This window comes from Cavia porcellus, unplaced genomic scaffold (assembly GCF_034190915.1).
Source record: "Cavia porcellus strain 051 isolate PalLab524CR breed Dunkin Hartley unplaced genomic scaffold, mCavPor4.1 scaffold_3, whole genome shotgun sequence".
Classification (NCBI taxonomy): Eukaryota; Metazoa; Chordata; class Mammalia; order Rodentia; family Caviidae; genus Cavia; species Cavia porcellus.
In genome coordinates, this window is record NW_026947486.1 from 25,828,903 (window position 1) to 25,844,926 (window position 16,024).

Genomic DNA, 16,024 nt, shown 5'->3' on the forward strand with positions numbered 1-16,024 from the left:
CTGGTCTGGTCCCCCAAGTCAGGGAGAAAGTTACTGCAGGTGGTGGTATAAGTGCCTCTGTCACTGCTTTCGTTCGCGGCCCGGATCTCGCTCGAGTTTTATTCTCTCTATATGTATAGGATTGACAACCACGTTGCTAAGTTTTTGTTGGAGAGTGAACAGAACTGCTTGCGTTGTCACTGTTTGAATTCCCACTTTACATGTTCCATTTTGTATCTTGAACAACTATTTGTAAAACGATAATATGTAAACATCAACTAGTGATTTTTTACTGTTTATTTTTTCTCTGAACATATGTATTATTTCTACCTATTTTCTTTTATGTTTAGTCTTTCTTTAAATAAAATTTTAAAAAAGATCTCTTAAAATAACAATGAACCAAGAAACAATTCAATAGCTGCAAGATGATGCAAAGAAAAAAATATAAGATGTCAATGAAAAAGCAGGGGTCAACACAAATGACTTATGGAGACTATGTACAGAAATAATAACAGAAAATTTTCCAAATATGGGAAAAGAATCTGATATACAGAGAAGTAAGACATGTGCAACCTCAGGCATAAATATTTACCAAGATGGATAATAAGTAGGATCCCAGAAATTCAACACAAGAACAGAATACTAAAAGCTGCCAGAGAAAAAAACAGATCAGTTATGAAGAAAAGCCTATCAGAATCATGGCAGATTTCTCAACACAAAAACTTCCAAGTGAAGAAAACATTGAAGTGAAGTAATTCAAGTCCTGAAAAAAGGCAGCTTCCACCCCAGATTGATGTACCCTGCAAAACTATTGTTGAAAGTTGATGGATAAATAAGATACTTCCATCACAAAGAACAACTGAAAAGCTTCATAACCACTAAAGCAGCACTACAAAGAGCACTGAAAGACACTCTAGAAAGAGATAAAGATTACCACAATTCCAAGAACACCAGCAGAAGGATATCATTACACAGGGCAAAAGATTAAACAGAAAAAATAGAAAACCAACAACAGGAAGATAGCATGACAGGAATAAATTGGTACATATCAGTTATATCTATCAATGTAAATGATATCAGCTCATCATTAAAAAGAAACAGGCCAATAACATGCTGTGTAAAAGAAACACATTTAACTTAAAAGGAAGTTCCCAGACTAAAAGTCAAAGGATGGAAAACAATACTCCATGTGACAGGAACCCAGAAAAAAAAGGGGGGTAGTTATTCTGCTTGCAGACAATGTAAACTTCAAGCCAAGAATGATCAAAAGAGATAAAGAAGGTTACTATATACTTACTAGGGGAAAACTTTAAGAGAAAAGAGATTACAATCATAAATATATATGCACCATGTACGGCAGTGCCAAACTACGTAACACAAATATTAATAGACATGAAAAATCGAATAAGCACAAATACAGTTATAGGGGCTGGGGATTTACCTTAGCGGCATAAGTGCCTGCCTTGCAAGCATGTGGTTGTGAGTTCGATCCCATGTATCAATAAAAAAATAGCTCTAACAGGGGACCTTAACATCCTATTGGCATGAAGAGACAGATGAAGCAAACAAAAAAATCAGCAAAAAAGTAACAGAACTGAATCAAATTTGTGAAAAAATGGACCTAGTAGATGTGTACAGACTGTTCCACCCAACAACATTAGAATACACTTCTTTTTGGCTGCACCAGGGACATTCTCTAAAAGAGACCATATACTAGCCAACAGAACATACTTAAGTAAATATAAAGGAAGTAAAATAATCCCATGCATATTATCTAATCATAATGCTTACTATGGAAAATTGGAAATTAATGACAAAAATCCCCACAATAAACCTATAGACATATAGAAATTAAATAATACTCTTTTAAACAACCAGTGGATCACAGAAGAAAGTAAACAATACAGTCAAACAAAAATGCAAATACAACTGACCAGAACGTGTAGGATACAATGAAAGCGGTCCTCCCAGGGAAATTTATAGCGGCAAACTCCCACATCAGGAAAATAAACAACCTACAGCTGTACTTCAAACTTCTAGGAAAAGAAGAGTAAGTCAAGCCCAAAGTCAAAAGAAGAGAGGAAATTATAAAGGTCAGAGCAGAAATTAATGCAAATGAAACTAAGAAAAAAAATAAAGAATTAATGGATCAAAGAGTTGGTTCTTTGAAAGAATGAATAAAATTGACAAACCCAGGGCCAAGGATTTAGCTCAGCGGCACAAGCGCCTGCCTGGCAAGCATAAGGTCATGAGTTTGATCCCTGGTACTAAAAAAAAAAAAAAAAAACCAGTACCCTCAAAAAATTGATAAACCCCTAGCCAACCTTATCAAAAAGAAGAAAGAAAAAACTAAAATACATGCAATAAGTAATGAAAGGGTGAAATCACTACAGATCCTGTGGAAATACAGAAGATCATCAATGCCTACTTTGAAAAACTTTACTCTCATAGGTTAAATAACACAGAAGGAATGGACAGATTCCTAGAAACACATGAATTACTAAAGCTGGGTTAAGAAGATATAAAATTGCTGAATAACACAATTCTGTTAATGAAATTAAAAACGTAATTAGAACCTTACCAACAAAGAAAAGCTCAGGTCCTGATGGATTCACAGCTGAATTCTACAAGAAATTCAAGGATGAATTAATGACAACATTCCTCAAACTCTTCAGTGAAATTGAAAGGGAAGCAAATCTCTCTAAAGCATTCCTGGAAGCAATTATTACCCTAATACAAAATTGGAGAGATCCGACCAAAAAAGAGAACTACAGACCAATCTCCCTAATGAATGTAAATGCAAAAATCCTCAATAAAATACTGGCAAACAGAATGCAACAAATCATCAAGATTATACACCATGATTAAGTGGGATTCATCCCATGAACAAAGGGGAGGTTCAACATATGCAAATCAAGAAACAGAATACACCTTATCAATAGAGACAAATACAAGTATCACGTGATCATCTTAATAAATGCAGAAAAAGCTTTTGATAAAATCCAACACTCATTCATGATAAAAGCCCTACAAAAATTAGAATAGATGGTGTTATGGTAGATACATTGTGGTAACTTGAGAAGGTTAGTGGTTTTAACGTAGAGACTCAGCAGGGAACCAGGATTCTTACTTTGTAAGTGTCCTCATCCTTTGCTAGAGGAAGGCACAGAGATTTTGTGAGTGTTGCACCCACACTGGAGGAGGGTGTGTCCTATGTGCAGTAAAAAGGAGGAAAAGAAGCTTATTTTCTCCACTTTTTCTCTGGCTGCTGCCTTGAAGTGTTGCCCCTGTGACATGTCACCCTGACTTGGAGCCAGATGATTATGGTCTGAAATGTCTACAAAAAGTAAGCTAAAAAAACCTTTCCTTCCTTAATTTTGGGTGTCTGGTGTTTTTTCCCAGTAAAAAGACAAAAGTAACCAAGACATATAGTCTTTACCTCAATCTGATATAAGCCATATATAATAAACCAACAGCCAGTGGCATAAGCACCTGCCTTGCAAGCAGGCAGTCATGAGTTCAATCCCGGGTACCGATAAAAAGTTAAAAAAAAAAAATAAACCAACAGCCAATATCTTACTACATGGACAAAAACTGGAAACTTTCAACCTAAAATCAGGAACAAGGCAAGGATCTTATTACCTCTCATATTCAACATAATTCTGGAAACATTAGTGAGAGCAATTAGACAAGAGAGAGAAATAAAAGGGGTAAGGATAGGAAAAGAAGAAGTTAAATTATCATTATTTGTAGATGACATGATAGTCCACATAGAAGACCCACAAAACCACATTGAAAGACTTCTAGATGTAATAACCAAATTCAGCAATGAAACTGAATACAAAGTCAATACACAAAAATCAATAGCATTCTTATACACAAACAACAAACTCACTGAAAAGAAATAAGGCAAACCACACCCTTCGCAATAGCATCCAAAACAATGAAATATTTAAGAATCAATCTAGCAAAGGAAGTAGAAGATCTATACATCGAAAAGGAAATCAAACAGGATTTCAGAAAATGGAAAGACATTTCTTGTTCATGGATAGGAGGAACAAGCATTTGAAAATGGCCATTCTCCCAAAATTATTAAACAGTTTTAATTGTTACCTGCATATTGTTATTTTCAATAGGGTTACATAGATCACCAGATATAGACATGCAAAACTGATCTAATCATATGAGTATTAACTGTTCTTTCCCAAGCAATTAACAGAATTAGTAGTATAGTCATCTTAGCTTATACACACATACACACACACACAAATTTAGTTCTTTTTCATTTATTCTTTCTTCTTTCCTCTATTCCCCATCCTAGTTACTTTTACTCTTTCAGCAGTTTCTTACCTTTACACAACATTTATTGCAATTTTTCATCATATTTGCTCTTTCAGTTTCTTACACTAGGGAGACAATGTGGTATTTATGCATGTGAATTTGACTGATTTCACTTATCATTATGGTCATATCCATTTATTATAAAAGCTTTGATGCAATCTTTCTTTACAGTTTAGTAGTACTCCATTATATAAAAATATGATACCATTTTATCCATTCCTCAATTGATGGGATCCAAGATTTGGCTATTACAAATTGTGCTGCTATAAACATGGGTGCACATATATAACTGTGGTATGGTGTCTTTAGTTCTTCTGGAAAACTGCCTGAAAGTGGGATAGCTGAGTCAAAAAGAACCTCTAATCCTACCTTTTTGAGAAACTTCCACACTGATTTCCATAATGGTTGCACCAGTCTACACTCCCAATAGCAGAGAGGTGTTCCTCTTTCCCCACAGCCCTCCCAGCATTTATTATTGGTTGATTTTCTTGGCCATTCTTCCTGGAGTGAGATGTAATTTCAGTGTTCTTTTAATTTGCATTTCTCTAATGACGAATGATGCTGAACATTTTTTCATATATTTGCTATTTGTACTTCTTTATCTGAGAAGTCTGTATTCATTTCAGATGCCCATTTTTGGAATGGGTGTTTGATTTTTCTTAATTCTTTATATGTCCTTTGTCTGAGGGACAGCTGGCTAAGATATTTTCCCAGGTTGTGGCTTTTCTTTTCACTCTGTGGAGATTTCTTTTGACATGTAAATACTTTTTAATGAGACATGATCCCCATTGTTGATTTGGGGATCTATTTTTCATGCAGTTTGATTTTTGTTCATGATCTCTGCCTACTTTTATGTCATCAAGATTTCTTCCTACTTTGCCTTCCAGCAGATTTAGTGTTCCTGTTTAAATATTTACATCTTTGACCCATTTTGACTTTAGTGCATGGTAGCAGATATGGGTCTTTTAATTTTCAACATATGGAAAGCCAGTTTTGCCATCACCACTTGTTAAAGAGGCTATCTTTCTTCCAGTGAACATGTTTGGCCCCTTTGTCAAAGATGAGGTAGCTGAGTGTGTTTGTCATTGTGGCTGTATCTTCAAATCTATCCCACTGATCTTAAGGTCTATTTGCATTCCAGTACCATGCTGATTTTACCATAGTAGGTTTGTAGTATAATTTCAAGTTGGGAATGGTGATGTCTCCTGCCTTGCCTTTGTTGGTCAGAATTTTCTTTACTGTTCTAGGTCTCTTCTGGTACCAGATGAATTTTAGAAATGATTTTCATCTGTGATTACAATCATTGTTAAGCTCCTATCCTCTTGTTTTGAAAACCTATATACTGTTATTGTTTCGGGTTTGTTGTTTGTCTTTCACTTTTTGTTTTTCTTTTCCATGTCTTTTTTTCTCTTAAATAATTACACTTTAAAGAAATAAAATGTTATTCTCATTTCACTGAATTGTTCCTGCATTTGTCAATAATCAGTCGAATATGTCTTTTTGAAATCATATTCTGGGTTATTTGTGCCACTAATCTATTCTTAGCAAATATCATCTATCTTGAACACTTCAGTTACTCAGTAAGTCTCAATACTAGGTAGAGTGATTCTTTATCTTTAGTTTTCAAAATTGTGTTAGCCACTGTAAGGGAGTATAATTTTTTTTGAGACTGAGTCTCGCTATGTTCCCAGGCTGACCTTGAGTGCTTGAGCTCAAGCATCCCTCTTCCTTCAGCTTCCAAACTAGTAGTACTATAGACACACACTGTGCTGTTCAGCTGACTGTTACCCTTTGGCATAAATTATAGAGTAAGTTTACTGAACACACACACAAAAAATTTATTAAACCTATAGAACAATTTGTGGAGAAATGACATCTTTATTTTACTCTCATAAGTCTTTTACTCTCATAAGTCTGCATTTACTAAGGCCTTTTCAAAAATTTCTTTAACCCACATTTAGCAAAATGATTTAGGGCAGGTGCTGTGGATTGAACCCAGGTCCTTACATATAAGTGCCCCCTCATTAGTCTATATTTTTAGCTCATTGCATAATGATTTTCATGATTATTCATGAACTTCCCTGTAACAGTAATTTGACTATACTGCCGAATATCCCACTGATGGATATATAACATTGTTTATCCATTTACCAGTTAATAGGCTATTTTAACTTTTTGGTTACTATAAATACTGCTCCTATGAACATTCATGTGCAAGTTTTCTTAACACATTATATTTTTAGTGCTCTTGGAGAGAAGATTAGGAGGGAAATAAATGAATGAAATGCTTTGTTAATTTTTAAAAAAAACAAAATGCCAATCCAGGGCTGGTGATGTGCAAGCATGTGCAAGGCTGTAGGGTTCATCCTCAGCACTTTGGAAACTTAAAAAAAAAAAAAAACAAAGTCAAACCAATCTTCAAAATAGCCACACTATCTCAAGTTTCTACCAGCAATGTATGAGAGAAATCTTTTATTTGAGAGAGGGTCTTGCTATGTAGTTCAGGTTGGCTTTGGACTCATACAAATCCTCCTGCCTCAGCCTCCCAAGTGCTAGGATTAGAGGAATACACCACCATGCCCAATATAGGGGGAATTCTTGTTACTTAATATCCTTTAATATTTGCTAGTTCTTTTATTATAGTACTATAATAACATAGTTATTTCATTATAGTTTAAATTTGCATTCCTCAATGATTACTGAGTTTGAAAATCTTTTCATGTGTTTGTATTTCAATACTGTATCTTCCTTAGTGAAATGTCCATTCTGATCTCTTACTTATTTTAAAACTGTTGGGGTTTCCATACTGACTTTCACAGTGAAAAAAAAACTGTTGGGGTTTTTTGAGTTATTATAGTTCTTTATATATTCTGGGTACAAATTATTCAACAGATATATGATGTGTAAATATTCCTCCAGTCTGTGTCATGTCTTTTCTGCTTTTTTAAATTTTGTTTTTATTTTTGGAGGGAGGAGGCATTGAGAGAAGGCAACCAAAGCTGGCCTTCAACTTGCTATACTGTATAGACTAGGCTGACCTTAAACTCCTACTCTTATTGCCTCAGCATCCTTAGTGCTGAGGTTATAGATGTGTGCCACCACACTTGGTTCCTTTTCAATTTCAACTGGTGGTTTAAAAAATGCAAGCAAGCTTGGTACAGTGTTTTCATCAGACCCAACACATACATTTAATGAGCTGTTCTTTGGTTGTTATATCTAAGAAATCTTTGCCCAATGCAAAATCATGATAATTTTTTCTCAAGTATTCTTCTAGTATAATTTTTTAACATGTTTAACCTTTTTGTCTATGATTCACTTTGAGTAATGTTTGTGTACAAAAGTAAGGTTCTAAACTCTTCACTTAATATCATTGTCATTTATCATCATTCTAAATCCAACATTGGGCACTTTCTTCAGAGGTGTATATGCATAAAACTTCCTGACAAATTCACATTTTCTTCACTATACAATGTTCTTATCTATTTAGAGTAATACCTTTGCCTTAAAGTTTGTCCTGATATTAATAAAACTATTACAGTATACATGGGGTTGTTTTCATGGTACTCACTACTCTTGTACTTTGAAATTGTGATTTTGAACCCAACAGATATCTTGTATAGACAGCATTTCAATCTTTTAAATGCAAATATGTTATACAGTCCATCAATCCATTTCTATTTGATGTATTTATCAATATGGTTTCATTTAGGTCTCTTTTGTGCTAAACAGTTATTCTCTGATGTAGAATTTTTATGCTATTGTTGACTTTTTTCTGTTTTAGTTATTTTCATAGTGGTTTGTCTATGAAATACTTTATGTATCTTAACTTATCACATGCTACTTCAAATTCACACTAAATTAATTTCAGGAGTATGTAGAAACCTGGATCCAATCATGCATATCTTTATTACAAAACTAACACACAATTTTATAATTAAGTTTTATAAATCAGTTAAAAGAATGAAAGAGAAAATACACATTTATATATATATATATGCAATTAACTTTTTAGGTGGTCATTATTTATTCATTTGGTGTCTTTCCTGCCAGTCTTAAGGGTATCACTTAACAGTTTTTGAAAGGCAAGTTGGGAGCAGTCATTTTTTTTTGACACAGGGTCTTGCTATGTAGTTCAGACTGGCCTTGAACTAACGGTGATCATTCTGCCTCAGCCTTCTATGTGGTAGGGTTACAAGTGTCTGCCACCACACTTAGTGGGACCAATACATTTTCTTTCTAAGTCTTTGGTTACCTGGGGGCTATTTATTTCATGTTATTTTTTATTTCATTGTTTTATTCAAATAAAATTAACAGGCTGCCAGGTGCTAAGTGATGCGAGCTGAAAGCCTCCACAGTGAACTCTACCTAGCTATGCAGCCATGGATCCTGCCTCACAAAATGGTAGGACCCTGACCAGCATTTCCAAACAGTCCTGAACTTTGTTTTGTCACTTGGGTGCTGCTTGGGCCCCGCCCATTGATGCCCAGGTAGCTGAGGAGCTACCATGTGATGACTGGTATGAGCTGAAGGCCTCCACAGAGAACTCTACCTACCTGTGCAGCCACAGGACCTTGTTTGGAACCTGGTAGGACACCAACTAGCATCCCCGAACAGTCTGAGCCCTTTGATTCATCACTGGGGTCCTGCTTGGAACTGACCCAGTAACCCACAGATAGCTGGGGAGACACTGTGTGATGAGTGGTGTGAGCTGAAGGCCCCCACAGTGCACTCCACCTAGCTTTGCACCCGCAGGACCTTGCCTGGAAACTGGAAGTGCCCCACGTAGCTTCCCAAATCAGTCCGGGACCTTTGGTTCTTCACTAGGGTCCTGGTTGGGCCCCACTCAGTGATTCCAACCAGCTGGGTAACTTCAGTGGGCTTCATGCTGTGAAGTAAAGACCTGTACAGTGAACTACACCTAGCTATGCAGCCTTAGAATGTTGTGCAGAACCTGGTAGGGCCTTACCCAGAGATCCCAAGAAGCTAGGGAGCTTTGGTGTACCACATGGCATGAGCTGAAGGCCTGCCAAGTGTATTCCAGCGCCTTGGTATGCCACTCAGAATCTTGCAGGGCCCTGCCCAGTTATATGAAGCAGCTGGGGAGCTTTGGTGAGCCATGTGGGGTGTGCTGACGGTCCACTAATGTATTCTCCCGATTTGGAGAGCCTTTGAGTGCCACTAGGGACCCAGTAAGGCCTGCCTAATATTGCCCACTCAGCTGGGAAAACTCCCTGCAGTACAGTCAGCCAACCTCAATCCAAGAAACAACTAAGAAATTGCATTCAACTGCCCCAGGGGAATGAGGAAAATGAAAAAATGAAAGAGGAAAATGGAATCCCAAAACTCCAGCCATTTCCAAACCAGCCTACAAGACAAGAGTATAGAAGAAAGTATAAGCCATAAACCTGAAACTTCTGAAATGATAGCAACTGAAGTAAAGAAGAAACTATATGAAGCGATAAAGGAAATCAGATTAGAAATAATCTCCCAGGCAAAAGAAGAAATGATAAATATAATAAAAGAAATGCTTCACATCTAAAGAAGACATAGTTAAAAAAATCGAGGAGCACTGCAAAAAGATGGAAACCTCGCAAGAAAAACATAAGAAAACAAAAGAATAGAAATCTGGCAAAACTGCAAGAATGAATATGAAGATAAACTTTCAGATCTAGAAGACATAATTGCAGCTAGTGAACAAGAAAGGAAAGATCTGTTAAAAATAACAAGGAATCAGGAAATAATCCAACAGTTGCAAGATGATGGAAAGAAAAATAATATAAGATTGATAGGTGTACATGAAAAAGAAGGTAACAACACAAATGATATCAAGGCTATTTACAGAAATAATAGCAGAAAATTTCCCAAACATGGGAAAGGAAACTGATACATAGGTAAGTCAAGCATATAGAACTCCAATTAGTCATAACCAAAGTAAATTTACACCCAGATAGATAATAATTAATATCCCAGAAAGTCAACATAAGAATAGAATATTAAAAGCTGTTAAAGAGAAGAGACTAATCACTTACAAAGAAAAGCCTGTAAGAATCACTGCAGACTTCTCAGCACAAACACTAAAGTAAAGAAGAGCATGGAGCAAAGTATTTCAAAACCTAAAGGAAAGTGACTTCCAACCCAGATTTATGTACCCTACCAAACAGTCCTTCAAAATTGATGGAGAAATAAGATACTTCCATGACAAGAACAGCTGAAGAACTTCATGACCACCAAACCATCCTTGCAAAGAATACTGAAAAATATTCTAGATAGACATACGAAGAATTATTACTCCAAGAACACACATAGAAACAAGCTACTAAGCAGGACAGGCAATTAAAGAAAGGAGAAAAGTAAAGAACCAACAGCAGAAAGATAACATGACAAAAACGAGCCGATATATATCAGTTATAACCATTAATGTAAATGGCCTCAATTCACTAATAAATGAAACAGACTGGCAGAATGGATCAAGAAGCAACATCCAACCATATGCTGTATACAAGAAATCTTCTAACCTGAAAGGAAATTCATCTACTGAAAGTCAAAGGATGGAAAAAATACTTCAGAGCAGAAATTAATGCAATAGAGATGAAGACAATAATCTAAAGAATCAATGAATCAAAGAGTTGGTTCTTTGAAAGAATAAATAAAAAATGATAAACCCTTAACCAACCTTATTTTAAAAAAGGAAAGAAAAAACTAAAATTCATGCAATAAGGAATGAAAAGGGTGAGATGACTGCAGACCCTGTGGAAATACAGAAGATCATCAATACCTACTTCAAAAATATTTAGTCTGATAGATTTGATAACACAGAAGAAACAGACAGATTCCAAGAAACATATGAATTACCAAAGCTGAATCAAGAAGATGTAAAACTGCTGAATAATCTAATTTCAGTTAATGAGATTGAAAATGTAATTAGAACCTTACCAACAAGGAAAAGCCCAGATCCTGATGAATTCACTGCGGAATTGCACAAGAAATTCAAGGCTGGTCCCTCCTTGATGGACAGGTCTGAAGCTCTGGGTTGTGCAGGGCTTGGTACCTCTGTGACCTGTGAAGCTGGCCCAGCATTCCCCTGATGGATTGCCCTGGGACGCTAGGCTAAGCAGAGCTCAGATCCTTCGTGTGGCTAGGTGGGATGCACTTTTGAACTATGATGCTGGGGTCTTGTGCTGTGAGGGGTGGAGCTGAAAATCTCGAGGACCCATGGCTAGGCTGATTGGTCCCTAATGGATGGCTCTGGAGCTCTGCTGTGCAGGGCTTGATACCTCTGTGACCTTTGAGGCTGGCCAGGCGTTCTCCTGATGGTTTGTTCTGAGATGCTGGGCTGGCCAGAGCTTAGATTCTCTGTGCAGCTAGCTGGGACATACCAAGAGGGTGGCACAGGGGTCTTGTGCCTAGATGGCAGGAGTTCAGAGCTTCCAGAATGCACAGCTAGCCAGTACACACCTCTGGAGTCTCAAACATTTTTAAAATATTTTTTTCCTGTGTCCTTTTCTCTCTCTCACTTAATGTATGTTTGTATACTTAATGTTGATTCTGGTTTACCCAAAGCTGTGTTCATTTCCTGGGGATTTAATCTGTGCCTTCACACTGAGCTACATGTCTAATCTCTTAATGTGTTTTGAGAGAGTCGTGGGCTATAATTTGTGATCCTTCTGCCTAAGTTTCCCAGAGTACTGGGATTACAGTACAGGCATGCCACACCACTCTGGGCTCTATTCATTTTTCTTCATTGTTCTTCAGATCATATCATCTCTATCCTGAAATTTACTGCTTCTTTCTTTTGCCAGTTCAACTCTATTGTTGATCTTTGTAGTCAATAACTATACTTTTCACCTCCAGAATATCCACTTGGTTCATTTTAACAGTATCTCTATTGACATTCTCTATGTGATGATATAGTCATCATTCCTCCATTTAACTCTTCAAGCATGACTTCATTTAGTTCTCTGATCATACTTACACTGATTTAAATTCTTTGTCTTCTAAGTGTATTGTCTACAACCCTTAACAACCCTGATTCATTTACTATGTATATGCTACCAATCCACTGTTTCTTACCATATCTGATATTTTGGTATAAACCGGACATTTTAGGTGATATATTATGCCAAGCCTCCAGCTTGCAGTATTGTTGCTTGGTTGATCTTTTTAGTTATTCAGTGACTTGCTGTGCTTATTCAGTAAAGTATATTTCCCATGCAGACTGTTGCCTCTATATTGCTGCTATAAATTTTCTCTTTGGTTTTTGTCCTTTAGTCTGGCTACCTACATATTACGCTTGAGTCAATATAAGGCTATGCTTAGCAGGGTGTGGTGGCTGTAATCCCAGCACTCAGGAGACTGTAGCAAGTTCAAAACCAGTCTTGTTTACAAAGTGAGCTCAGAGCCAGACTGAACTGCATAGTAAGATCCTGTCTAGAAGAATATATATATATGGTTATCCTTAAGTCATCTCAGATAGTTGCATTTTTCTCTTTACTATTAAATATATCAAGATTAAGCCTTGTTGTTTAGGGAGTTTACACTGTTGCTCCACATTCAGCAAAGACCCAGTAGCTTGGAGGTTCCTTCTTAGATTCCTTGTAAGGCATGGCCTTAGACATTCAGTATTCCCTTGTGAAAGAATACATTTCATTTTAGTGTTAAGTTTGGCTTCCTAGAAGTTGCATGTGAGTCAAAGTAGGTTGTCTTCAGGTAGTGTTTGGTCAGACGAAGAGTTTTAGTTCCTCATGCTAGAAAGGAAGCTGCTTGGTGTTGACTGGTCTGAGTGTGGCTTAGGAAATATTTTGAAATTTGGCCTATGTTCTGTCCCTATCTAATGGGCACACACACTTTTCCCAAACCCACACTGACTGTGGGACCCTGTCTCAAAAACAACCCCAAAGACAAAAAACAAACAAACAAAAATTACATACCTAACACAAAAATACTTCATATCATTAACAGAATGTAAATGAACTAGGTAATTTTTTTATTATTTCTCTGAAGAAGTAATTCATCTTTTCTATATGGTATTTCCCTTTACTTTTATTCCTATTACTTTATTACATAATGAATGTCTCTTTTCACACATTCTGCAATAGGCCTATAAATCATAGTATCACCACTAACAAGATTCATTATCTCATTTTCATTTCATGTTTATTCTCCCTACCACATGGTATTTCAATAACTTAAGATAGTTTAGTCAAACAATTATTTACTTTCAACAGCAATTATAAAAATAATTTGTTAATTTAGAAACATGATGAAAATTCCAGTCTAACAACACCGGATCCATTTATTACCATGCTGTTGTGAAAAGTCCTTGGACAGCTACTGCTTCAATCTTAACCCAGTATTCTTTGGGAAAAGCACAGACCTGGTAATCAGCTCTTGTAGGAATACTCCTGACACATGATTTCTAGATTACAATGGTAGAATTGAAGTCATCTCACCAGAAAAAATATTTTTTACCTTAGTGAAGCCACAGCCTGCAGTTTTCAGAATCTTGCTTACTTCTTTTGCTCTCTTCTGGCACAAACTATGCACCTGAAGGGACTGCATCTAGATATCCTGAAATGTAAATGGCTCTGTAAACTAACACAGCCTGACTACAGAGGTCAATGGAATTTTCATGGTACTTAACACATTTCTGATTTGAGATAATAGAGCTAATTATTTTCCTCTGTAGCCTCTCTGGGAAGAGAAACCCCTACAACAGCCCCACTTCCTTTTCTTGGTAGATTTTCTTGAATGAATGGTTCTTTGTTTACTATATGTCCTCAGGATAAACTCTAGAAACTTTAAATGATTAGTTTTATTTAGCTCTTTTGGGGACTGGGCATAGATCCTAGCATCCTGTACATGCTAGGTAAGCGCTCTACCACTTAGCAGTAGCCCAGCCTTGACTTGTATAATTTTCACCAGTTACACTGAAATGCCACGGTAGAGGTTTACCCATCCTTACTCTCCTTATGGAAGTTCCAGCGCTTGCCTTTCTTTCCTTTCTTGTATGGTAAACACAACATAAAATGTGTTACTTGAACTACTTTAAGTCTGTAAAGCTTAGTGATATTAAGTACCCCTACACTGTGGTATAACCATCACCAGAATTGTGTTTTCTTTTTAATCTGAAACTCATACCAATTAAACAGTAAGTCCCCATTCTCTTCTTCTTCCAATCCTGGAAACCACCATTCTTTTTTCTGTCTCTATGAACTTGACTATAGTAAGTATTTCTTTTCTATGGAATCATATAAGATTTATGGTTTTGTGAATGATTTATTTCACTTAGCATAACATCTTCAAGGTTCAACCATGTTGAGGCATGTGTCAAAATTTCCATCCATTTATCCACTCATAATTCAATGAAAAATTTGGATTTCTGCCACCTATTTACTATTACTACTAATCTTCCCTTGTATGGAATAAGTTGTCTTTTGCTTCCTGTTTTCAAGATTTTGTCTTCTAATATTATCTATGGAGATGTATGTAGCTTTGAGCTTCTTATTTCCTCAAATTTCTTTTTCCTAAATTCCCTCCTCTCTTCTGAACTTCTACTGTGCATAAGTTGCTATGCTAAAGGTTTCCTATGGGTCTCATAGGTTCTGTTAATTTTTTTATTATTTTTTTCATCCTGATTTTCAGGTTTCATAATTTATATTGACCTACCTTCAAGTTCACTAACTTTTTTCTTCTCTCAAGTCATACCTGCTATTGAGGCCTTCAAGTTAATTTTTCATTTTATGTATTATATTTTTTAACTCCAGAATATCTATTTGTTTCTATAATTTATATTCATACTATTCTGTAATTGATAAATCATTGTCATAGTTCTCCCTCCCTCCCTCCCTCTTTTCCTCTCCCCAACTTCCCTTTCCCTCGGCCCCTTTTTGGGTTCTGAGTACTGGACACATGGCCTCACACACACTGAGAACATGTTCTACCACTGACTTATATCACAGTGTTTTCTTTAATTCTCTAAATATGGTTTCCATCAGTTCCTTATATATATTTATTGTAACTAATTGAAAGTCTGCCTTTAGTGTGTCTAACATCTGTACCCGTGTAGAAATAGTTTGTATTGACTGATTTGTCTTCCTTTCTAATAGTCATATATTAATGCTTCTTTGCAAGTCTTGTAACAAAGTAGACAGCTTTGAAAATATACTGCAGTGAGGGAGTTTCAAAAATGGCAGCTTGCCAGGGGATTGGGTGGAAAGTCTCTGCGGAAAATCGTATTAGATGTTAGAATATGACAATATGGAGAGGGCCAGATTAATCGATAATGATTCTTATTTACCAAGGAGGTAACTGAAGGGAAAAATAAAACTGGGAAAAGGAATGAAAAGCGCAAAGGGAGCGTTGAAGCCCGATATACTCACTGAGCTCCATTCCACACTGTACTAGGCATGGCTGGAGGATTTAAGGTCGTGCTGAGACCGTGGCTGCTGATAACGGGAGTCTGCAAATCCCGTACCTTTAACGCAGCACACTGACCAGTGGACCCAAGAGGAAAAGCTGTATTGGCTTTTAGCGACTGCTGGAAATTGAGACCTGGGGCCCCACGAAGCAGCCAGGGCTTCCTGGCTGCGCCGGAGGAGACTGTGAGTCCACAGCTCCAAAGCCAGACAATGTGCAGTTTTCTGACTGATCCGCGTTGTGCTGGGAATGCAGTGAAGACAAGTGGCACAATGTGCAATGGAACCAA

The 16,024-nt window shown here is 36.6% G+C and overlaps 1 protein-coding gene across 13 annotated transcripts in view; it reads right to left on the reverse strand.

Annotated features, from left to right (window-relative positions):
• The window catches only part of LOC100720927 (constitutive coactivator of PPAR-gamma-like protein 2), a 478,018-nt gene that overhangs the window by 107,013 nt on the left and 354,981 nt on the right, over window positions 1-16,024 (reverse strand). The window contains exon 31 of one of the 13 annotated variants that reach the window (XM_063245947.1): window positions 13,789-13,887. The exons of the other annotated variants lie outside the window; for them this stretch is intronic. Coding sequence (XP_063102017.1) covers window positions 13,827-13,887 — 61 coding nt within the window. The 3' untranslated portion in view covers window positions 13,789-13,826. The remainder of the gene's footprint in view (window positions 1-13,788; window positions 13,888-16,024) is intronic. 13 annotated transcript variants of the gene reach the window in all.